Here is a 26,298-nt window from a genome sequence, read left to right on the forward strand (position 1 = left end):
TTCCAGAGAGATATTGATTGCCAGTTTCTAATTTCCTCCTTCTCCCCTTTCTGCTTGTAGAGGAGGGTGATGAAGCCTTTCCTGATGGATTTGCACATGCTACCTCCCAGAAGCATACTTTCATATACCTCCAGCAGAACCTGGCCAATGAAGTCCCACATAGCTGAATACAAGTCAGGAGTTTTATTCTTTTCTAAGGACTTGAGGGACTTGGTCAGCTCATCCGAGATAATGGCTTGTCCAGCCTCTCCTGCATGCTATTGTCAAGGATCTTCTTGATAAAGGATAGGAATAACTGGAATGCTGTGCTGTCTGTGGGCTTTATGTCATACAGTCCAGCATAACAGGATTTGCTGTTCCTCAGGATGTCAGACTGAGATGACATTACTGAACCATCATCTTCTTTTAGGCTGCTGAGCACAGAGCTCTCCCTGTGTACCTTCTGAAAGAAGGAACGCAAACAAGTCTCATTCTGCTCCATGGTGCAGACCCTGGACCAAATGATTATCTTGCAGGCTCAGTAGTTAGCACTGCTGCCTCACAGCGCCAGAAACCCAGGTTCAATTCCAACCTCGGGTGACTGTCTGTGTGGAGTTTGCACATTCTCCCCGTGCCTGCATGGGTTTCCTCCGGGTGCTCCAGTTTCCTCCCACAGTCCAAAGATGTGCAGATTAGGTGGATTGGCCATGCTAAATTGCCTGTAGTGTTCAGGGATGTGTAGATTAGGTAGGTTATAGGGGGATGAAGCTAAGTGGGATGCTCTGAAGGTCGGTGTGGACTCATTGGGCCGAAGGACCTGTTTCCACACTGTAGGGATTCTATAATGATTCTCCAAGGCAAAGAGCAAGGACTTGCTGGCTCTTCACCTCCTGAAGATCCTGTATGACCTCAACCTCCATCGTCTGCAGCAGGAATAGCTTCTGTATACACTTCTGGAGTTTGGACAGTTTTCGCCATCTCTCTCTCCCAACCTCTGAACTCCTTTGAGGATAAAGAACCTCTTGATGTTCCCCAAACTGTTTCCCACCAGTCCGATGGAGACCACACTTTTGTGATTCAGTGCAAGTCTAGCCAACTGAAAAACCACTCCACCAGCCTGCTTTCACTTTCAATTCAGGAGGTTGAATCCCATTGAGATAAGCAACTCTGCTGTACTCATTAGTGAATGATTTCCTCTCCACTCAATTTAACAGAGGAAAGATCACAGGAGGGCAAGTAAAAAAAAGTGGAATTCTGACCCTGTATACCAATTTAAGCCAATTGAAGGTCTGCATTAATACATTATACTCGTGGGATCTAGTTCACAAATAGCTTGCCATTTCAAGAAATCACCTTGCTTCCATGTTGCCATTTCCATCCTTGTCTTGCTACAATGTTACAATGCTACAAGTGTTTCACTAAAGCTCAATGCAAGCTTGAGGAACAACACCTCATCCTTAGGTACTTTACAGCCACTGAACAAAATATTGATTTTTACAACTTCAGAGTATGCCCTCTATTGTTTTTACATCCCCCACCAGCCCCTGGCGCCCCTTGTTTGTGTCTTGTCGGCTTTTCTCTCAGCAGATTGGGCACATTTTCTCATTGTCACAGCTAACATTTATGCATCTATTGCTCCTTTACCACTAATACCACTGCCTTTTAGTTTTGCTATGACCACCTTCACAATCTGTTCCACTTGGACATCCTCTGTCTACTGCATTAAAAATAAACCATTTTCCACCTCCACAAAAGCATCACACAGGACTCGAAACATTAACTGCTTCTCTCCATACAGATAATGTGGGAACAGCCGAGTTTCTCCAGCACTTTATGCTTTTATTTTATATGAAAAACAGTGGTACGTGGGAAATTAAAGCATTCCTTTGTACTTTGACTTGAAGTTTAAAAGAGATAGTAATTATTGTGGGTATTTGTGAATTCTTCTAACTGTGCTTCTGTGCAAATTCAACTGCCTTATGTGTCAACACAAATACAGAACATAATGTTACTTACGTGCCTGAATCACCTCATAAAGGAGTTAGGAGTTAGTGAGAATGAAAAGTAAATCCTGAAAACTAAAAATTGGCCCTTAAAAATTAATCAGCAGCCCTAATAGGGATCTTTGCAGAAATAAAGTGAAGTATTTTCTGATCTGTTAAGTCTATTTGAGGCAGCTTGCCACAGAGCATCTTTACAGTACGCACTGTTCTTAGATAACAAGAAAGTTTGTTGCATGGTAGAAATAAGCATGACTACATCTGATCAAACATAATTATTAGGACACTAGGGAGCCTGTACAGATATACCTGTTCCCTCCGAAATCTGCAGTAGAACACCTTGTTTCCAGTCACAGACTGTGTATGGCATCAGTCAAATGGGAGAAGCCAATGTAACATGAACATTAATCTCTTCAGAACTATTACCAAACATAACAAAGAGTTCTCCTAACCATGTTTCATCAATCTAGCAGAAACCTTGGAGAAATGAAGCTAACTGTTTTTACACCATTTCTCTCAAAAGTTGGAAGAGACAACTGGGAAAAAAAAAATGGGGTGGCACGGCGGCTCAGTGGTTAGCACTGCTGCCTCACAGCACCAGGGACCCGGGTTCAATTCCACCCTCAGGCGACTGTCTGTGTGGAGTTTGCACATTCTCCCCGTGTCTGCGTGGGTTTCCTCCGGGTGCTCCGGTTTCCTCCCACAGTCCAAACATGTGGGGGTTAGGTGGACTGGCCATGGTAAATTGCCCACAGTGTTCAGGGATGTGTAGATTAGGTGGGTTACAGAAGGATGGGTCTGGGTGGGAGGTTCTGTGGTTCGGTGTGGATTTGTTGGGCCGAAGGGCCTGTTTCCACACTGTAGCGATTCTATGAACAATAAAAACAGAAATTGCTGGAAAAGCTCAGTAGGTTTGGCAGCATCTGTGGATAGAAATCAGGGTTAATGTTTCAGGTCAAGAGATTTTCTTCAGACCCTCTGAGCTTTTCCAGCAATTTCTATTTTTGTTTCTGATTCACAGCATCTGCAGTCCTTTCGTTTTTTTCCTTTGGAAAAGAAAGTGTTAATTCAGTAAAAGATTGGAAAAAGTTATTCATAGCAAAATTAATAGCAGAAAAGACTTCACTACTGATAGCCAACTGCTCTGACCGAAGCCTTATCATCAAATTTCAGCAATAGCTGTCCCCACATATCCCAGAAGATTTAAACAACTAAAAGTCATGCTTCTACTATGGCTCAGATTTAACATTCGAGGGCATCGAGGGCACAGAGGGAGATAACCATTTTTGCATCTATTCTTATTGTCAAATTGAAAGCAATTATCGTAAGGTGCTCAAATAGGCCACCTGCCTACCCTTTTAGATGATATATAATGTGTAGTCTTAGGATCAGAGGCACAGGATTTGAAGTGAAGGCCCTGTGATTCTTTTACACTTACTAGGCCAGTCATTTAAAAAGACCATAAGAAACATTGTGAATTGCAGTCTTGGGGGTGCAGATCATAGCAAATACCTCTGCTAAATTTAGTTTAAATCACTTCATTTCAAATGTGCATTTTTATAAGGAGGCCATAACATTTTTCCCCCACTAGTATACCTGTAAATTAGTCCATTTTACTGTAAAACAAACTTGACAAATGCTAATCTGGCAGCAGCTGGACAAAGCTTTACAGATAAAAGCAACCTTCTTTAACCTGAAAGCCTCAACTCATTCAATATCACGATTATGAACTTCAAAGTATCAAAGACTTGGCAATATGCATAGCAAATCTATTCCTAGATCAACAACTCTTCAGTGTGCTGCATGCTGTGAAATGCATCACATTCATTTTCAAGACACAGGTTGGTTAACCATGTAGCATCTCTTGTCAGTAAATTCAATGATGCACGAGAAAAAAAAATACTAATGTCACCTCAAAACAAGTTAGGGAATGGGTTATCTGGAATTCAGTGAGAAACAATTTTTATCTGTATAGGTAAAACTGTCTCAGTTGTCCATAATTTCAAATAAGTTTTAATATCCTTCAAATTTCAATTTTACAGTTATGTCATGCCCAAAAAGCATGAAGAGAGATCAAGAGAATAGTTTTCCAAAAATAATTATTTTTAAAAACTGACTCTCGCTAGACATGTGATGGCTGCTGCCAACAACTGATGTTTTTTCCAGAAATTTTCAGTGAACGAAAACTAGGTCATCAGCCTCTTGGAATGTCACACTTTGCATTGTGTAGACATTTCAGTCAAACCAATTTGAAGGACCAGGAAATGAGATGTCAACCTCAGCTCTAAACAAATAGGGCCACTGAAACTCATTATGCCTCAGATGGTGCCAATCGTTATCTCCTAATAACAATGAGAGACATCAAAACCATCCTGTGAACTGAACTGACTCATCCAGACATTTGACTGAAAGTGCTGATTTTTGAATAGCTTTTAAGGATACAGTTTTAAGCCGTTTCCTCAGACTACTTTTCAACATTAGAACAGGGAAGCAGCAGCTCCAGGCTCAGCTAAAAGCTCGTCTCTAGTCTTGACTTCTCTCAAAACCTGATCTCCAAACGAAATTCAGTATTTTGCCTAAAACATGAACTAATTCCCAGTCTACATGAAACATATTGTTACACATTCAAATATCCAACTGCATCTGAGAAACTATGAAACAAAATTCTGCCAGAACAACCAACTGCAGACACTTTCACTGAGTAATGACATACTGGCCTCTCAGTCACATGAATTAATACCTTTATCTTTTGTTTTAAGTTATTCATCACTGTAACTTCCTTTTCATTCTTGTGTGCTAGGGTGCATTTCTAAGTTTCTTCACAAGCACAGGGAAAGAAATAAAAAGTAAGAAACAAATTAAAAACTAATCCCTATTATGGGCAAAAGAGAAGGTCCATAAAATAATTCAATGAACCTTTCCCTCTTTTACATAACAAATATCCAGTCAGAGATAGTGAGGCAGACACTTCTGAAAGTAACAGTGGACAGTCTAGCAAATTAGACCCAAAGGGAGTTAACACTGGAAAATGCGACAAAATTAGCTGAGATTTCAGAAATACAATTAAGTCTGAAAGAATAGAGTGTAATTTTTTTCATACAATCCCTACAGTGTGGAAACAGGCCCTTCAGCCCAACAAGTCCAAACTGACCCTCTGAACGTCCCACCCAGACCCATACCCCTATAACCCACCTAATCTACACATCCCTGAACACTACAGGCAATTTAGCACGGCCAATCCACCTAACCTGCACATCTTTGGACTGTGGGAGGAAACCCACAGACAGTCACCCAAGGGTGGAACGAATGCGGGTCTCTGGCGCTGCGAGGCAGCAGTGCTAACCACGGAGCCACCGTGCCACATTTGATTTTCTGAAAATCAAAAGGAGCGATTAGAAACTTATTTTTAGACACATTTTTTAAAATTACTAACTGTTAATTGCATTTTTAAAATATTCAGACTTTGCCACAGCATGAACATAACGAAGTCAACACATTCTTCAGTCATGAAGGTTGGTGGTTCAATCAGAACTTCTATTTCTCTATCTTTCTAATTTACTCCTATGATCTGTAATGCTGGACTTTTTATTTCTTTATTTTTCTAATTTTTTCAACTAAGAACTTGTACTGAAGAATCTGTACCTAGGTACTTGTACCTAAGATGGCACTGTAAGTGGTGACTTGTAAACTTACAGTAGTCAAATGAGTGCATGTGACAATAGATCTAATTCAATTCAATTTGTGCACATTATATGGACAGCTGTTCAATACAGCAGGAGTGCTACATAGACAGCAAGGTGTAGAGCTGGATGAACCCAGCAGGCCAAGCAGCATCATAGGAGCAGAAAGGCTGACATTTCGGGCTAGACCCTTCAGTTGGGTGTACTGCTTTTGAAAGATGTTAAACTTTCTGGTTGTTTAGATGAATGCAAAAGGTCGTATGCTATTTAAAAGAAAAGCATGAAATTCTTCCAGGACTCTCGACAACATTTAATTCTCAACCAAAGTAGACAAATCAGTAGGTTCTCTCCTTTGCTGTTAAGGGGACCTTGCAGTATACAAACTAGCTGTTACATTTGCCAAAGGAAAAAGACACAGTCTACAGTTTATAAATATTTCATCAGGTATGAACTGTTTTATGACATTTTGATGAGGTGAAAGGCCCTAGTTAATGCAAAATATTTTATCTATCCAATATTGCAAAGGCTAAGTTAGCACACAAATGAAGGTTTATATTGGAAATGACAGAATATACGATTTGGTAGGAAGAACAGAAAAGAAGAATAGCATTTAAATTGAGAGAGACTGCAGAATTATCTGGTGCAGAGGATCTGAGTGCCCTTGTACATAATCACAAAATGTTAGCAAGCACCTGGAAGGAAAAGGGCTGCAGACATATAAGAACACTACCATCTGTAATTCCACATTCAAGTGATATACAATCCTGATTTAGAAGAATACACCCATTCCTTCACAGTCACTGGATCTAAACTCTGGAAATTCCTTCCTCACAGAGTGTGGATATACCTACAGCAAACAAGCTGCAGTGCTGGAAGGCGGACACTCACCTCCACCTTCTCAAAAAGCGATTAGGTATGAGTAACATATGCTGCACTAGCCAGTGACAACTGTATCCCATGAAGGAAGTTTTAAAAGAAGTACAGCTAATAACTGAAAGGCAAATGGATTGCTGGACTTTACAGAAAGGGGTGTGAAATATAAAAGTGGGAATGTTTTGTAATAACTACATACAGAATCATTGACATTGCACTTAGAGCACTGTGTACAGTTTTGGTCTCCCTATTTAAAAGGAGGGATATTCTTCCTAAGTTGATGTCTAGAATAAAAGGGCTTTTCTTATGGGAAAAAAAAAAGTTGAGCAGGTTGGGCCTATACACACTAGAATTTAGAAGAATGAGAGGTGATCTTATTGAAAGACAAGATAGTGAGAGGACTTGGTAAGGTAGGTGCTGGAGAAAATGTACCCCTCGTGGGGGACTAGAACTGACAGCACACAGTTTCAAACCAAGAGGGCTGATTTTGGCTACCAGTCGATAGCTCCACGATTCACCAGACCTGCCATGACTAAAAACTACATGTAATTTTCACTCAATAGAAGCAGGTGCTGATAGCGTTTAGCCCACTGACCCCAGAAGCTCAGTACCAACAGTCACAGAGGTGGGCAAATGCCGAGACAGGCCGTTCTGAAGGACCTACTTCGGTTCTTATTCTGGAACCTCACTTCACTTGTTTTAGAAGTTATGCCTTTTAGTCCTCACCCCTCATGCTTCATTAATCCTCATTCAACAAGATGATGCATCATATTTTCCATGCCATCTCCACAGCCACTCACCTCATATTCACCAAGGACAGAACTGAAGAGCCATGTGGAGATGGGAAAAAAAAAATCAACATCCTAATACAGCTCACACTCCTACACACCGTATGGTGTAAGAAACTCCTGTTCATTCACTCCATTTAAAGATTTTAGATCTCAGGTAGTTAATTGCTTATATATTAAAAAATATTCAGAAATCTCGTGAAAAAAGCCAATCTTTTAATAGCTACGTTAAACTGTGAATCAAACAATGAACCAGAATCTCTTCCTGACATAATTGTGGTTTTTGAAACTCAGCTAAGCATTCATAATCTTACTATTAGCCCCTGAGTAAATGTTAACAAAGAGCTCCATAAAAATTAAATTGATTGCTACTTCTACTTTTAATTTCTGCCTGTTAATCAAAGCAGTACAACAGGGATCTTTTTAAGCTCTCACTTGTAACAGCTGTATGTGTATTTAAAAACGTAAACAACAGGCATTTACAAACTGTTCAGATCATGGCAAATGTGCAGATATTATCCTAATAATCAAGAGTGTTTACATTTACTCATAATTTCCAAACTACTGGTTAAGGCCTCTGAATCAGCCAAAATGGGGTCTCTGTTTGAACTCAACAGTCAATTCAAATGGCCCTACTGACTGTGCATTTCCTGTGTTTGTGAAACATGCCTTGCTCCCCACCCCTGTTCATTGAGGAGGTGGGACTTCTGGATACAGGTCATGCCCAGCATTTTTAAAGGTCTGTGCAGTCTTCCTGACTCTGAGATAATCCATCTCAAATGGTCTCCCATTTAAGATGGAAATTAGGAGGATTGCACATCTTTCAAACTCTCTCCCCATGACAGCTGTCTGGAGGCTGGCTTTATGAATATATTCAAGCCTTATTTAGATGTTTGATCTGCAAGTGAGTCAAAAGTTGTGGGGGCCAACAGGAGGTAATGCGGAGGCCACAATCAGATCAGCCGTGATGTAACGGGTGGCCCATGGACCAAACAATTGATTCCTGTTCCTAATTATGTTCTTATTACTGAAGCAAGCCAATGTAATTTAGATACAGACTTCTAAAGGCATCTATGTAACCTGTTAAATTTTAAATTTTTAGAAGACGATTCTCAAGGCCTCACACTGGCACCATACGCAGAATTTTAGCAGCTGCGTGACCATAATGACCAAGGTAAGCTTGAGGGAAAATGTTAATTGCTTTGATTGTACATGACTCGTAATCACTGGTAACCTTCCTACATGAAACATGTGGGTGGATGACATCCACAGAGTGCAAATGAGAAACCGTACACAAAGGAATAGCAATCAGTTTACGATACTCCAAGTTAGTTAATTTCCAGAATGACCACAGCCAAAAACTAGTGGGTTTTATATAACTCAGACACCAGCTGTGCCATAATTTGGCTGCCCCATGTATATATAGTTCTTCTAAATAATGGGCTTTTTTTAGAGCAATTAAATTAAATTTTAAAATATAGCCAACAGGCTATTGACAATGTAACTCCATTTATATTTAGCAAAGTATGCTTTGCAATCTATTTCCTTAAATGGAATTAGAAAATTAACACTGCACAGCACTTGTTACGATGGTCTATGTGGAGAGTATGGCTGCATATTGCTTGCCGGCTATCTAAAAATTACGATGCTTTTTACTATAGAATGCCATGTTATACCTTCAAATAATATTTACAGAAGTGATTTGTACAGTATGAAAACAAATATGTAGAAAATAAGCAAAACAATGTTTCCAAATATTCAACTTAACCTTCTTACTGCCAACAATTATTTGTTTCTACAACACATCGCTGCTTTCTAAGGTCTGAGATTTAGACAAAAAACAACTAATTCTTATCCTGGTTTAATCACTGGCTCACAGACAGCTACTATGTACAACAGTACCCGAGTACATATAGCTGAAGAGAAAGTTGTTACTGCAATGAATAATGAACCAGCTTTCCTACTGCACAAGAGTGGACTCTATTGGGAACTACAAAGTGTTTGTCTTACATTTGGCAATGACCTCTATCCCCAGTAGTGATGGGATCTGTTTGTCATCTATCCAAATGATGAAATATTTATTTCAGTCTTCAGATCCAGCACTTCTATCCATACATATTAATTGATTTGTTGAGTATTTCAGAATTCTCTTTTTGAGATTTCCGGCAGTTCTTTTTACAAGATGCATTTCCCGCTTAGGGTGGGCAGGGGAGGGATGAATTGATTGGCCTTGCAATTTAAAGTACTGCTTATTTTGGAGACTAAGAAATGAGGAGAACTCAAATAAGCTGAGCTCGTATTTCTCCAAAGAGTGTGCATGAAGTTAATTCAAATGAATTTCTCAGTTATAAGATCTAAAAATGACTCTATTGTCCAAAAATAATGTTATGGTTCAATGGTGATCTTAAATGATTCTTATAGTCAATGATGGCCAACTGGTGATGAATGTAATTTACAAACTGAGCTTTGTTGTAATATTTGGGTGGAATACCTAGCCCAAGGAAGCTGGATGGAGGACTCCATCATGTCTTCTACAAATGGGAAGGCATTGATTCATACAATGATACAGCACAGATGGTGCACAAACAGCTCAATTGGTCCAATTCTGATTTTCTTTTCTAATGGCCCTAAGCAGAAGATCAGTCTTCCTTTTCTTCTCAAGCATTTATCCAAGTCCTTTTTGAAAGTTATTATCGAATCTATGTCATTATCATTTCATTCAATCAATTCCGGATCAAAACAGCCTGCTTTTTCTCTCATGTCACCTCTAGTTCGATTACTAATTAACTAAATTTGTGTTCTCTGGTTATCACTGCTTCCACTTTGTTACGTTAAAGGCACTATACGAATATAAGTTTTCATTGTTGTTGATATGCCTTGAAGACTACCATCTGCATAAATTCTTCAAGGTGAAATCTGATGTGCATTTTCAGCAGCTTCTTTCAGACAACTCAAATGAAAAAGCAGGCTCCACAAATAGCCCCATTCTTAATGATGGAAGAACTCAGTACATCAATGCAAACGATAAAGCTGAAGCATTAACAACCATCTTCAGCCAGAAGTGCCTAGTGGTTGATCCACACAGCATCCTCCAGTAGTCCCAGCATCACAAATGCCAGTCTTCAGCCAATTTGATTCACTACACATCATATCAAGAAATAGCTGGAGGCACTGGACACTGAAAAGGCTGTAGGCCCTGACAGCATTCCAGCAACAGTATTGAAGATTTGTGCTCCAGAACTTATTGCTCCCCTAGCCAAGCTCTTCCAGTGCAGCTACAACACCGGCATCTAGCCGATGATGTGGAAAATTGCCCGCGTACATTCTGTACACAAGAACCAGGACAAATCCAACCTCACCAATTACCACCCCATCAATCCACTGTCGATCATCAGTAAAGTGAGGGAAGGTGTCGTCAACAGTACTATCAAACAGTCCCTGCACGGCAATAACCTGCTCAACTACACCTAGTTTCAGTTCCACCTGGGCCACTCAGCTCCTGACCTCATTACATTCTCAGTTCAAACATGGACAAAAGAGCTGAATTCCAGTGGTGAGATGAGAGTGACAGCCCTCAACATCAAGGGCTCATTTGAGCAAGTGTGGCATAAAGGAGCCCTAACAAAAGGTTAATCAATGAGAATCAGGGGGCAAACTCTCCCCTAGTAAAATCTGACGTGGCACATAGGAAAATGGTTATGGTTGTGGTTGTGGTTGTTGGAGGTCAGTCTCTCAGCTCCAGTACATCTCAGTAGGAGTTCCTCAGGGTAGGGTCCCAGGTCCAACCATCTTCAGCTGCTTCATCAATGAGCTTCCCTTCACCATAAAGTCAGAAGTGGGAATGTTCGATGATTACACAATGTTGAGCACCAATCATGATTTCTCAGATACTGAAGCAGTCCACGTTCAAATGCAGGCTTAGGCTGACAAGTGGCAAGTAACATTTGTGCTGTATAAATGCCAGACAGTGATCATCTCCAAAAAGGAGACAATTAACCACCACACCTTGATGTTCAATGCCATTACCATCACTAAATCTCCCATGATCAACTTTCTGGTGGTTACCATTGACAAAAAACTCAACTCACCATATAAATACAGTAGCTACAAGACCAGGTCAGAGGCTAGGAAGCCTTCAGCAAGTATTGACAAAAAGACTCGACCTTTACTCACTCATCTCCATTCACACGGATAAAGAGAATCACCAGTTCGATTGGGACAACATCAGGACCCTAGGACAGGCCAAACAGAGATAAGCATGGGAATTCCTTGAGGCCCGGTTCTCCACCAAGACGGCCATCATCAAACACATAGAACTAGACCCTATACATACACCACTGCAAAAGAAAACCGGAAATGAGGTAATCAAATTCAACGGATGCCAGAGTTTAAATACCAGGCGGGAAAACACAACGGCGCTTCATCGGAGGCTGCAATGATGATGTTACCCAGCAGGGTAATGAAACGTCTGCGAACTAACGAACCAGCTCGGCAAGCGAACCAACCACAGAATATCCCCCACTCTGATACCATTCAGGAAAAGGCAGCCTGCTTGACTGGCACCATCCACAAATATCTACTCCCTCCTCCACAAATGCTCAGTTGCAGCGGTGTGTACTATTTACAAGATGCATTGCAGAAATGCACCAAAGATCCTTAGACAGCACCTCCCAAAACCCACTCCCATTTCCATCTTGAAGAACAAGGGCAGCAGATACACCACCACCTCCAAGTTTTGCATCAGTGTCTATTGTAGAGAAGGATATGAAAGACAGAGAATGTGGGGAAATAAATAGCAATATCTTGAAAAATGTCCATATTACAGAGGTGGTGGTGCTGGATGTCTTAAACTGCATAAAGGTGGATAAATCCCTGGGACCTGATCAGGTGTACCCTAGAACTCTGTGGGAATTTAGGGAAGCTTTGAATGCTGGGCCCCTTGCTAAGATATTTGTATCATCAATAGCCACAGGTGAGGTGCTGGAAGACTGGAGGTTGGCTAACATTGTGCCACTATTTAAGAAAGGTGGTAAGGAAAAGCCAGGGACTATAGACTGATGAGCCTGACATCAACGGTGGGCAGGCTGTTGCAGGGAATCCCGAGAGACAGAATTCACATTTATTTGAAAAGGAAAGGACTGATTAGGGATAGTCAACATGGCTTTATGCGTGGTAAATCATGCCTCACTAACTTGATTGAGTTTTTTGAATTAACAAAGAGGATTGATGAGGGCAGAGTACTTTAAGTAATCTATATGGGCTTCAGTAAAACTGGTGGTCCGTGACGAGGGATGTGCCTCTAGGATCGGTGCTGGGTCCACTGCTTTTTGTTAGTTATGTAAATGATTTGGATGTGAACATAAGAGGTATGGTTAGTAAGTTTGCAGACGACACAAAAATTGGAGATGTAGTGGACAGCAAAGGTTAACTGACAGTACAACAGGACCTTGATCAGGTGGGCCGATGGGCCAAGGAGTAGCAGATGGAGTTTAATTTAGATAAATGGGAGGTGCTGCATTTTGGAAAGGCAAATCAGGACAAGACTTATACGCTTAACGGTGAGGTCCTGGGGAACGTTGCTGAACAAAGAAACTTTGGAGTGCAGGTTCATAGCTCCTTGGAAGTGGAGTCCCAGGTCGACAGGATAGTAAAGAAGGCATTTGGTATGCTTGCCTTTATTGGTCACTGCATCAAGTATAGGAGTTGGGGGTTGATGTTATGGCTGTACAGGACATTGGTTAGGCCACTTTTGGAATATTGCATTCAATTCTAGTCTCCCTGCTTTGGAAGGATGTTGTGAAACTTGAGAGGGTTCAGAAAAGACTTAGAAGGATGTTGCCAGGGTTGGAGGGTTTGAGCTATGGGGAGAGGCTGAATAGGCTGGGGCTATTTTCCCTGGAACATTGGAGGCCGAGGGGTGCCATTAGAGGTTTATAAAATCATGAGGGGCATGGATAGAACAAGGTCTTTTCCCCAGGGCAGGTGAGTCCAAAACAACAGGGCATAGATTTAAGGTGAGAGGGGAAATATTTAAAAGGGACCTAAGGGGCAACTTTTTCCACGCAGAGGGCGGTGCATGTATGGAACGAGCTGCCAGAGGAAGTGTGGAGGGTGATACAATTGTAACAATTAAAAGGCATCTGGATGGGTATATGAATAGAAAGGTTTTAGAGGATATGGGCCAAATGCTGGTAAATTGGACTAGATTAATTTGAGATATCTGATCGGCACAGACGAGTCGGACCAAAAGGTCTATTTCCATGCCGTATATCTCTATGACTCTATGACTAAGTTTCCCCAAGCCACTCGCCACCCTGACTTGGAAATATATGGTGTTCTATTATTGTCGCTGGGTCAAAAATTGTGGAATTCCTTCCCTAATGGCTTGGTTGGTCTACATACAGCACATAGTCCACAGCAGGTCAAGAAGGCAGTTGACCATCCCCTTCTCACAAGCAACATAAGACATGCCCTTTTTAGCTGAAGTAGGCAAATTGGGAGGAATATTATATCCGTCTGAGCATTGTAGGCTATAACTGGTTCCTCCTCGAGGAAGGAAGAGTAAACATCTCCTGGTGAGAAGTGTCCAGTATTTAACCGTATGAATAAAGTTCAAATAATATCACCCAACTCAAAATCTCAGCCAAATTCTAAGTTGTCTGACTTGTAGTGTTGGAATATTTCTGAGTTTCATTTTGTTTCAGATCTCAAAATTTTTCAGTTCGATCATACTGGATTTGATTGAGCACGAGATATAAATTTGTTGGATTACAAGTTGGAAAGGCAGCTTGCACAACTTCAACAGAAACCGGACCTTGAACAATGAACATCCTTTGGATGCAACGTCAGATTGTCTTCTTATTTTACCTTCTCGCGATTATCATCGAACTTCAATATTTGCTTCTCTGCTTTCAGTCTCTGTACACTGCATAATTCTAAAGTTGTTGATTTATTTTCATTGATCACCCACCTCACAGCCAGAACATGACAGGTTAAAAAGGCCTCACTGCTTTCCCCTTCACATTACAATCCAAAATTACCCATTTGTAAAGAAGTAGCTTTCTCTAGAAGGCAAGAAAATAATTATTTATCCGATGTGAATAACAAATAAAAATTACAACCATGCAGTATTATCATTATTAAAAATAACTTAAGCACAATGGACAATGGCATCAGAAAATGACACCCAAGAAACGAGAGGCTGAATCCCCCTTCAAAGCAAGAATATAGAGTTCTTTTTTGGATTAGGTATGAGGACTATAAAGAGGTATCAAGTGTTACCTTTGAGAAAATATCTACTTTCAGCTTGAATACTGTTTTTAAAAGAGAAAAACAATGCTTCTTGAAATATCCATAATGCATCAAAAACAACTTATATTTTAACCTTACACCTTTATCGTAAAATATGTCAGTGTGTTGTCAGTACATTCTTAACCAAAATCTGACATCGAGCTTAATGAGAAGATTAGAACAAATGACCAAAAGCTCAATCAAAAAGGTAGGTTTTAACAGATATTTTAAACGAGGAAAGGGATGTCTAGGGCTGGAGAAGCTCAGGAGAGTATTTCAGAACTTAATGGCTCTAATAGCTGAAGCTATGGCTACCAATGGTGGAACAATTAAAATCAGGAATACTCAAGAAACCAGAATTAGAGAGAAGCACAGGTTATCTTGAATGTTATGAGTCTGCAGCAGTTTAGAGAAATAGGGGGGAACATGGCTGGAGAGAAGTGAAGAGGATGAGAATTTCAAATAAGAGCCAAGGTGCATCCACATAAAATGGTGACAGGTGAACAGAACTTGGAGGCTGGACTTTGTGCAGTGTACATGTGGTGGCTCACACAGAAAATTGCTCAGGAGGCCACGGATCAGATTCTCAGAGGCAGAAAACTGTAAATGATTAAGTCAGTAACAGAAAGGTAAAAGAAAAAAAAAATTCACTTGTTAATGGTGGAAAGCTCTCCGATTTGCTTAATTACCCATTTACTTATACAGTAATTTAAGTGCAATTCAATGGAATTTAATCCTACCTCATAGATTTGTTGAGACACACATGTCTCTTGTGCCCTCAGTAACCCACCCAGTGAAAGCTGATTACTAACATGTACTTTCTAGACTCAGCAACAGAGTCCTTTTTACTATCAGGAGGCCAGACCACAGGGCATTGGATTGATTTTGAAGACAATTTCTGGGCATAAATACTTGCTGAATTGACACACTAAGAGGGTGAAGGCTCACATAGGAAATTTAGAACCCAGACGTACTTGGTCCAAAATTGAAAGGGATAGAGTAAATTGGACAGTAATCATCCCTTAAAGTGGCAAGACTGCTCTGAGTCCCTAAGAGAAATACACCTCAGAGGTTGGCTGCAAGGAAAGAGATAATTAGTGGCAGCATGGGAATTATCCACCTTTCATCCTCAATCTCCAAAAGAGATACACTAATTGGACTGTGATGCCTCAGTCTTGAGTTAAACCCATTGGATCATACGATCTTCTATGATGGCAGAGGAAACTTCTCCTTTGACGTGGGTATGCTGTTTTTGTGCCGAGTATAAAAATTGCAGGAGATTTAACCTGCAGGGTTTTCTTGAACAGTTTCCAAGATGATTTCCAATTCAAACAGACGGCTGGCTGTCCTTTAAAGATGGCATCAGCTCCTACACTGCCATGAGGTGATATGGACCTTCCAATGCCTGAGTCACTTCCTACCACATGATCCATTTGTAAGTCCATTCACAAGTCTGCCACCACAAAATCTGGCTCAGCTGGCTTGGTCCATACTAGATCCCTAATAACTTCAAGGCCCACTGGCAAGTGCAGTGACTGTATAAGTTAGTCCAGCCTGACAGAGATAGGACATAAGCAGCTCTCAAGTATACATGAGGTAGGATGTAGGACGCTAATCAGAAGAGTGTTGAAATAGTTGAGTCTAAAGATAATGGAATGACTGAGGGCATCAGCAGCAGGCACTGTTCCAGTGGAACTGACAGTGATCGTGATGGCACAGTAATGAAGGTGGAAGCTCATCTCAGGGTCAAAAGTTCACTAATATTGACAGCGGTTTGATTCGGACTCAGCAGCTGCCAACAAGAGGGTGGCAGAAGTGGCTGGGGAACAAAACTCGCTGAATCCTTCAGAATCTCAGATACTGTTTCTGTTTTGGCTGCGCCAGTGTCACAGCATAACATCCATCATCTGCCAATACCTATAACCTTAGCACGAGTTAACCCAGACATGATGTGCCGGTATTGTAGACTCTGATAACAAAAAAATTTACAAATGGAAATGACCTAGAGATAGGTCCTAACAATTTCAAACGATGGATCTGTGACTATTTCTTTTTGCAGCTTGTTCCATTTTTATTTTCCTTCGCAAAAAAGACTGTTGATACACCATCCTAGTAGTTTGGGTGAATCATTACGTCACATTTTGTCTTGCCAGAGAAAAGCAGGTACTTGTTTCTGTCAATTCCCACCAAACCACTCCATATTTTATAGGACATGGTCAGCCTACATTTTCGTTCACATTTGCCATACTGGTTCTATTTCCAAATCTTTGCAAGAATGTGACATTGGTCTATTGCAATACTGATTTTGGTCATAATCATGTGACATATGTTTAGATCATTTCACTTATTTATTTCTCTCACCACACAAGGATCCCAGACACCACTAAGACCGAATGGAAAAATAAAAGGTTTGGTAAACCATCAGTTGGGTACTTTTGTTGCAATACCAAAGATTACTCTTCAGAAATCTGAGAAGCCAGTTGCCTTGAATGTCAGAAGCAGAATGTGAAATCCCCATTGGAAAATCTGATACAGAACTTGAAATGATCTTTTGTAGATCTCTTTTCTTGATAAGACACAAGGCACAGCTTTTTATTGCCATCTTCACTAGTCCTGCCAATTTTGCAATTCCAGATCATCCCACACGGAATTGATATGATCTTACGTTAATTGTGAGGCATGAACCATAGGGTCATCTGCAAATGTCTGCACTTTTTTGTCTGCACGCTAAACTGGCCTCAACAGCCAAACTCAGATATTAGATGGATTCAGCAGTCAAATCTACCACCATTTGAAGATGCTATCATGGAGATCTTTGATTGGGAGGCTGTATATATCAAGTGTGACACGCAAGCATCGAAAGAAACACATGAATAATTATAACACCAAAAACTCTGCTGTATGTTATCTGCAGATGGACAGCAGTGCCTACATTGCATCATGAAATGACTCCACAATAGCAACATGATTCTAACAATGCTCACTGACTTAAGTCAAGTTTCCTTTTCTTTTAATAGAGAATGTAATACCTCCAACATAAGAAAGCTGAACCTTCTCACCAACATGCCTAACCACAGGTTTCAGCATGATCACATCAAGTCGGCTTCAATTGAGGTGCAGAGTCAGAGGGCTTCATGTCTTAGATGAAGCAACACATAGCAAGTTATTTCTTAAACATAAAGGGCAGAATTGATTGATGAAGTAGTATTGTTTTCTGCTCAGAAGCACAGTACTGTTATGTCCTGTTGAGTCACTTCTTAAAATCTGTCCTCAAGGAGATAACTGAAGTGGAACATGTTTTACAGGGCAACTAATTAAACATTCTGCCGATGATGTTGAGGTTCATATTCATAGTAACATGTCCAACTTGCAGGCAGACTTGTAGTGAGGAAACCACTTTAATGCTTCTTGCTTAAAACAGAATATTGGCCTCAGTGAGGATGTAGTTTCCAAGGAGGGTACATAGCTAGAAGCCTTGAAATGGCAGCAGCTTTGAAATCAGTGCCAATCTCTCGAGTGCAGCTGCCTCTGAACCACGGAAAGTGAAGCATGCAAAATCAAGTAAGGTGCATTTCCTACCATGAAAGAAACAAAAGGTTTCCCATTGTTTGGTCAGGGCTGTCTGGGCTAGCCAGAAGACTAATAGTGAATTCAACATAGAGAGTACAAGTACCATGTCACTAATTTATCAATAATGTAAAATAGGTAACATGGTACATATCCTACGCTAATACCCACAAAAAAGTGACAACATCACCATAAATCTAAAATTAATACTTAGTTATTTCATGTAGAGTCAGAGTCATCGAACTGTATAGCATGGAAACAGACCCTTCGTTCCAACTCGTCCACGCCGACCAAATATCACAAATTAATCCAGTCCCATTTGCCAGCACTTGGCCCATATCCCTCTAAACCCTTCCGACTGTATACCCATCCACTTGCTTTTTAAATGTTGTAATTGTTCAGGCGTTTACCACTTCCTCTGGCAGCTTGTTTCACACACACCACACTCTGCATGAATAAGTTGCTCCTCAGATCCCTTTTAAAACTTGCCCCTCTCACCTTAAACCTGTGCCCTTTAGTTTTGGACTCACCCACCCTGAGGAAAAGACGTTGGCTATTCACCCTATCGATGCCCTTCATGACTTTATAAATCTCTACAAAGGTCACCCTTCAGCCTCTGACACTCCAGGGAAAATAGCCCTAGCCTATTCAGCCTCTCCGTAAAGCTCAAACCCTCCAACCCTGGCAACATCCTTGTAAATCTTTTCTGAATCCTTTCAAGTTTCACAACATCTTTCCGATAGCAGGGAAACCAGAATTGAATGCAGCCTTCCAACAGTGCCCTAACCAATGTCCTGAACAATCGCAACATCACCTCCCAACTCCTATACTCATCGCACTCACCAGTAAAGGCAAGCATACCAAATGCCTTCTTCACTCTCCTGTCAACCTGGGACTCCACTTTCAAGGAAATAAAGCACTCCAAGGTTTCTTTGTTCAGCAACACTCTCCATGACCTTACCATTAAGAGTACAAGTCCTGCCCTGATTATCCTTTCCAAAACGCAGCACCCTACATTTATTTAAATTAAACTCCATCTGGCATTCCTCAGCCCACTGGCCCATCTGATCAAGGTCATATTACAGAGAAATGATTCTGTTCAAAACCATACAAAAAATACATGTAGACCTTGAGAAAGAAATTGATTAGCATAGCCTAAAGTTCTGGCTTAGTTTCTGCTAGTTACTCAACTTCATTTTCCAGCTGTTTGTCTTCTTGCTCCGGTACAATAGCTTTTTGCTGCTCATCCTTCAAATATATCCCTTTTTTGATAGCTATAATGTTAATTATTTGGCACTCAACCACGATTCTGCAGCTTTTATTGGTGCGTATCCTACTCCAAGTGTCTCAATATAGTTAACTCCTGTTTCAGCTTGTTACTTGATTATATTCGTCCCTCTCAAATTTTTATGTTCTTGCATGTTTGTGTTGTGGGTATGGGTTATGTACAATTTATAAACCATTTTTCAGGTGGATAATCTATATTTCCAAGGAACTAATTTCCCGAATTGTTCTCTCTAGAATATGGAAAGCATTCTAAAGTTAAGTGATTGCGGACATTCTAAGCAGTCCTTTTTACAAACATGTGTTTGGGAAGCACCAGCTATTTAGACATTCATCATGCTTTTTTCCTTTGGTAGATTGATTACATAATATTTCTTAAATAATGATGTGTGCATTCAAGTGACTATTTTTGTTCAAAAATGTTTTTAGCATCGCCTCATGCTGCTGCCAACTGACTTTAATGTATTCATCATCCTGTAGAAATCAGGCATCTATGATTGGCTTAATGCAGTGGTGTAACATAAATCAAATGAATCTGGCTAGGCTTCTTGTTTTGCCTGGAAGACATAGCAATGTGTATTAATATCATAAACAAAATCAGAAATTGCTGAAAAAAAAAAACATGTCTGGCAGCATCTGTGGAGAGAAAATAGAGTTAACGTTTTGGGTCCAGTGACTCTTCTCTAGAATATTGTTGATACTAGTTCTAGTTGCAAAAAAAAGGGCGCAATACCTTGCAGTATAGCTCTTCAGTCACTGGCCATCAATATATCCAGTTAAAATATTGTTATTAGATGTCAATACGATGCCTGTAGAAGATGGTCTTTTGTTTTTGGCTTAAAATCGCCATTGTCCTTCTCTGCTGTTCATGTTCATCCTCCTACTTCTACAGTGCATCCAACAAAGTAAAATGCCTTGTGTACTCACACTATTGTGTGCAGTTAAATATGAGTCACTCTTTATAATGTCTCCCCAACTTGCTTTGCGCTAGAACCTTTATCGACTCTCTCTGCTATTTCAACATTCTTATAGCTGGTGTCAATAAAATGTTGTGACTCAAAAGCAAGCCTGGTCAAACCATATCCATTAAGAGCTGAGATTTAAAATGTTACCAGGATTGCTAAACAAGTAATGCAAATCCAGATACACCCATCTTACAGATTCATTTGAGGCAATGTTTTAAAAAGTGGATATAAATGGCAGTACAAATTGTTCTTCGAACATACCTCAACTATTAAGGCTTGATTTCCTAGGGTCATTGGTAAGATTAGTAAAAGGTCCAGCAACGCTCAGAAACCATTTGTCTCAGATTTTAGATTTATAAAACATTGAAATGCTGTACTTCAGAGAAAAATGTTTGCCCTGTTTGGATCAACAGATCAAATCATCTTATTTTTAATTACAGCATTTAGTAATTAATACTTGAGTTTAAGGATGTTATATCGCCTTATGCTGCAGCATTCCTTTAAAACAATTAAAGACAATTTTACACATCTCCAACTCAATGCACATGAATATTTGCATATTGCATGCACATCATGTTCACATTACTCTTACATCATCTGTCATGATGTTGAGTAATATGTTACATATGTCAAGCGCTCTTCATTTGAGCAGAGAAGGTGATCTAAAACATTCCTGTAGCTCCACGTATCTACAACTAAATAGAACTTCATGAGCTGTAGAAGCTGCAGATGTTCATATCTACATATTTGCGGGAACATGAATGAACTGGGGATTTATATGCCGTCTTTCTATTTACATTGCAACAGCAAGTCCATGATTTGATAATATAAGAACTGCACACTGATATTCATAATCAAAAGATCTTACATAGCGTGCTATAGATGCAAATTGCCGGTAACTAGGTTCACACTTGCAAGACTTCCACCTGAGTGTTGCTACACAGTGAGTGACCCAGGTCCATTGCTGTTTTTTCTCCCAAACTGCAGTCACTTCAATTTTCATTTTTTTCCACCACTTTTAGTGGATTCCCCTATCTAATCAAACCATTTAGAGACACCCAGTTTCAGAAAAACCAGAGTGTGTGCATGTACAGGTTTGCTTTATGAAAAGAATGACTAAAATGATTGCAAACTTGTACAATGCATTCTAGAAATTTCAGAAAATGCTAACAGTTGAATTTTGAAGAAAATCTCTTATTATTACTGGATTAACACCACATTTTTGCTGATTGTTAACAATTAGTCATAGAGATGTACAGCATGGAAACATACCCTTCAGTCCGACTCGTCCATGTTGATCAGATATCCTAAATTAATCTAGTCCCATTTGCCAGCATTTGGCCCATATCCCTCTAATCCCTTCCTATTCATGTCCCATCCAGATGTCTTTTAAATGTTGTAATTGTACCCACCTCCACCAATTCCTCTGGCTGCTCATTCCATACATGCACCACCCTCTGTAGGAAAAGGTCACCCTTTAGATTCCTTTTATATCTTTCCCCACGCACCTTAAACCTATGACCTCCAGTCTTGGACTCCCCGATCCTTGAAAAAAGCGCTTGGATATTCATCCTATCGATGCCCCTCATGATTTTATAAACCTCCATAAAAAGGTGACCCATCTGATGCTCTAGGGAAAATAGCCCCAGCCTATTCAACCTCTCCCTATAGCTTAAACCCTCCAACCCTGGCAACATCCTTGTAAATCTTCTCTGAACCCTTTCAAGTTTCACAACATCTTTGCTTTAGCAGGAAGGCTAGTATTTCAAAAGTGGCCTGACCAATGGTCTGTATAGCCACAACATGACCACCCCCCAATCCTATACTCAATGCACTAACCAATGATGGCAAATGTACCAAACACCTTCTTCACTACCTTGTCTGCCTGCGACTCCACTTGCAAGGAACTGTGAACCTGCAAAGTCTCTTTGTTCAGCAAAATTCCCCAGGACCTTACCATTAAGTATATAAGTCCTGCCCTGATTTGCCTCATCAAAATGCAACACCTCACATTAAACTAAACTCCATCTGCCAATCCTCAGTCTATAAGCCCATCTGATCAATGTCCCATTGTGCTCGGAGATAACCTTCTTGGCTGTCCACTACACCACCAAATTTACGAACCATACCTCTTACATAAATGATGTGGATGTGAATATGGAGGACATGAAGCAGTGACCCAGTATTGATCCTTGTTTTAAATATTCTAATCATTACCAGCTCAGAGATAGACACAGAAGCAGACAGCAATAATATCCTGAGATAACAAGGTGTAGAGCTGGATGAAATTTCATTTTCTGAAGAAGGGTCTAGGCCCGAAACGTCAGCTTTCCGTCAGCTTTCCTGCTCCTCTGATGCTGCTTGGCCTGCTGTGTTCATCCAGCTCTACACCTTGTTATCTCAGATTCTCCAGCATTTGCAATTCCTACTATCTCTGAAGCAACAATATCCTTCCTGGTCTTAATTGGAGTTTTCTTTTTAAATTAGCAATTTAAGTAAATCTTGAAAACTAACAGATAAATATTGTCACCCTCATTTAAGGACTGCTGATTATTATGCGTAAACATAATAAGCATTAATTGCATTCAGCGTGGCCCAACTTTGGGAAAGGGGCATGAAACACAAATTAGGCCTCCTATTGGCAAACGCATCTGTCTAGTGTGCAAGTTCTCAATGTTTTCATCAGAACTTTTTCCAACATGATAGACAGTACACATAATCAGCGACCAACATGTCACCTTCTATGTGGCATAAGTAAGCTATTGTTTGGAGACAACATACCCTTTCACTTATCACAAACAACCCAATAAATCGCCTGCTACCTTATATTAAAATTCTTGTAGCAGCACATGTTTCCTTTGTCAGACTTACCTTTGTCAATAGTTTAATGCCACACTTTTTGAGCAGGTCATCCTTTTTGTGGAAGCAAATGAGTCTTACGACAAATTTTTTTTTTAAGTATCAGCTATACCAACACATGAGTCAAGTCTTCCTTTTTCTGCAGGGCTACTTCTGTAAATTACAACAGCTATGTAGACTGACTCTGTTATGGGTTGCAAATAAGAGCAATTTCAAATATGAAATACATTTTTTTAAATAATAATAGCTGTACTTAATATGGAAGTTGTGATTATTAGTGATGCTTGTCTGAAAGTCACTTTGGAGGAATATGATCTTGGGAAAACATAATTCAGGTTTGTAAGTCTGCATCCTGAGTTGTAGCAGAGTTTATCAAAATTGGATTGACATTAAAAAGCACTCACCATTGACAAGAACAATGATAACTCGGAGATATACATAATTTAGTTATATAACACTCTCTGGTCATCATTCCCTGTTAATTACAATTAATTTCATCCAGAAAGCACCTCATAACTGCGCCATTGAGTGTCTTAGCAGGAACAGAGATCGAACTCAATAATTTCCATTTTGCTGATTAAAATTAGTTTCAATTCAATTTGGGAGAATTTTTAATTTGATTCAAAAGGTGAGTACCTTGAAAACAGAATGTTCCTCCTAGACTTTCTTCACCTTTTCAGTTGCTCCTCTTCTTTCATTTAATGTAAGGAGAACATAGGGCCAGTAAAAAAGACACTGCATCAACTTTGTAAACAGGAATTTACCCACTGTCATTACACTTACATTACACCTAGCATTTGTATCCAAGGTGAAAATCCTAGAGATCTACGTTAAGCTCAAATAAAAGCTACAAAGGAAATATTGAAATTACTATTCTAAGTTCTGTTTAAAAGCATCAAGATGGATTGTGATAAAAGTTTCTAAGTAACTCTATTCCAAAAATCAAACTCCAAAACTTCCCAATAGGAAAACTATCCTTTCCTTCGACATGGCAACAAAAACAACCATGGTGCTAAACTGGAAGAAATACTAATGACTACCTGTTACTTCACTGATTTTTTAAAATATTGAGGAAAAAAAACCTTTGTTTCCTTGTATGCGCAGTTCACATGTTTTAACATTATTGTAATTATTGTAAATGAATCTGGCCTACTCCTTAAAGCAACGACAGGCTTTCTGTGCTTAAATGGGAAACTTGTTCATTATCATATTGTGTTGGTTTTAATATTGTCCCCTAAAAAGTGCAATGGTCATCAAAACCAGACTTCTGACCTTGAGGCAACTTAAGATGACCTTACATGTATTGAAACATATTTGTCTCTTTCCCACTTACCTTCCAGCAATTCATCCAAGCTGGTGATCTTCTTGGTTCCATCGATGCTATAGATGGTCCTGACTCCTTGGGACAGGTTGACATTATCTGATAGAGACTTCGTCAGTTCTGCAAGCAAAGCATCTAAGGACCTGAACCTGTCTGGGGAGACAGCATACACAAGCCCTTTAAAATAGCGGTCTCCATTCCGGTAAAAGCGGACTTTTTTGGCTTTTTTCTCCTGGCTAAGCGCCTGCAGGGTACGGGTCCGGTAGAAACTGCAGTGAGCGCTGTGAGCTGGGCTCGGTATACCATTTCCTCGGGAGACTGAGCCTCCACCACCTCCACTGCCTCCTCCACCTCCTCCTCCACCTCCTCCAGTGCCACTTCCACGCCGAGAAGATCGGTGGCCCTTGCTCCTTTCTTCAAAGTGCTCCAGCTCGATACTCCGATCATGCGACATTATTAATAGTGCAATAGGAAATTAAAATTAGAAACAATGTTAAAGAAAATTGCTATTCTCTTAAATAAACCTGTACCCTTTCTAATTGCCAGTTTTGATACAGCAAAACCACCACTTTCCCAAAAATCATGTACACAGTCAGTTTGATGATCTTATCGTTGACACTGAACTTCAAATATGTGAACAATAAATAAAGAAACTGAACAATGGCAGTAGGCTGTCTTATTCACCAAAGACGATCTTCTACCCAGGATAAGGGGGGGGGATGGGGTTGATGGGAGAGGAGGTCACCCAACATATCCTACATCGCTTCAGCTGAGGATAACGATGCCCAGAAAGGAAGAGGGAAGTGGAGTATCAGACAGACTCCGTCTCCTGGTTTCGGCCTCTTCACAGATGATGATGATGCTGATGATGATAGGTCTGGGTTAACTGAACAGTGCAGGAGACGGAGGAGAAGATGCACCGAGTCGGCAGGATGCTGTGATTTTTTTTCCCTGTTGTGGTCCACTTGCCAATTGGAGCAGCGGACGAGGAAGACAGCAAATCGGTCTGGTCCAGCTCTGGGGTGATTTGACTGAAGCGGAAACAGAAGTAAGGAAACCCTATGGGGGGTGGGGGGGGGGGGGGGGGTATTTGCTGGTTTTAGGTTGGGGGGAATAGGGTTGATGCTCTGCAGCCTGTCGCCGTTTAGATGCGGAAGGGGTGTGGAACTATCAGGCAAAGAGGCATGGCTGCTGTAGTGGAAGTGTAAACATTCGAGCTCCTCATCCTCTTTTTTTTGGCAGCCTCCCCAACGCGCCGCAACCGCAGCAGGAGCGACAGCTGCAGCAGAATCAGCCTCTAGGCTGAGCCGCAGTGTGAAGGAGGAAATCGCTGCAGCTCGACGCAGATACACAAGAGCTTCCTCCAGGTCTTAGTGCCGGAGAGCAGGACTGGTTGTCTGACCGCCCCTCCGATTATCGACAAACCCTTTTCCCGCCCTTTTAAGTTCCAACTTATTCAGCAATTTCTAATTTTCCTTTCTGTTTTCTTTTAATTTACTTGGAAATTATTTTAAATCTACAATCTCCTGAAATATCCTAAATAATACCTTCTTTAGTTTAAAACACTTTATCACGTCCTCCTGAAAATAAGTGATTGCGATTTTTATAATAATTAATTCATGTAATTAAACCTATTTGAAAACACTTTATGATGCATAAATTATTGTCAAACATCGCATCATTATTTGCAGC

The 26,298-nt window shown here is 40.4% G+C and overlaps 1 protein-coding gene across 1 annotated transcript in view; it reads right to left on the reverse strand.

The window, feature by feature from the left end:
- Nucleotides 1-25,888, reverse strand: part of LOC109935139 (serine/threonine-protein kinase DCLK2) — a 57,575-nt gene extending 31,687 nt beyond the window's left edge. Inside the window, exon 1 of the mRNA XM_020533821.2 lies at nucleotides 24,619-25,888. Within this exon, the coding sequence (XP_020389410.2) occupies nucleotides 24,619-25,060 (442 nt within the window). The 5' untranslated portion in view covers nucleotides 25,061-25,888. The remainder of the gene's footprint in view (nucleotides 1-24,618) is intronic.
- Nucleotides 25,889-26,298: the final 410 nt, after the last annotated feature.

Source organism: Rhincodon typus, chromosome 1, assembly GCF_021869965.1.
Source record: "Rhincodon typus isolate 14 chromosome 1, sRhiTyp1.1, whole genome shotgun sequence".
Classification (NCBI taxonomy): domain Eukaryota; kingdom Metazoa; phylum Chordata; class Chondrichthyes; order Orectolobiformes; family Rhincodontidae; genus Rhincodon; species Rhincodon typus.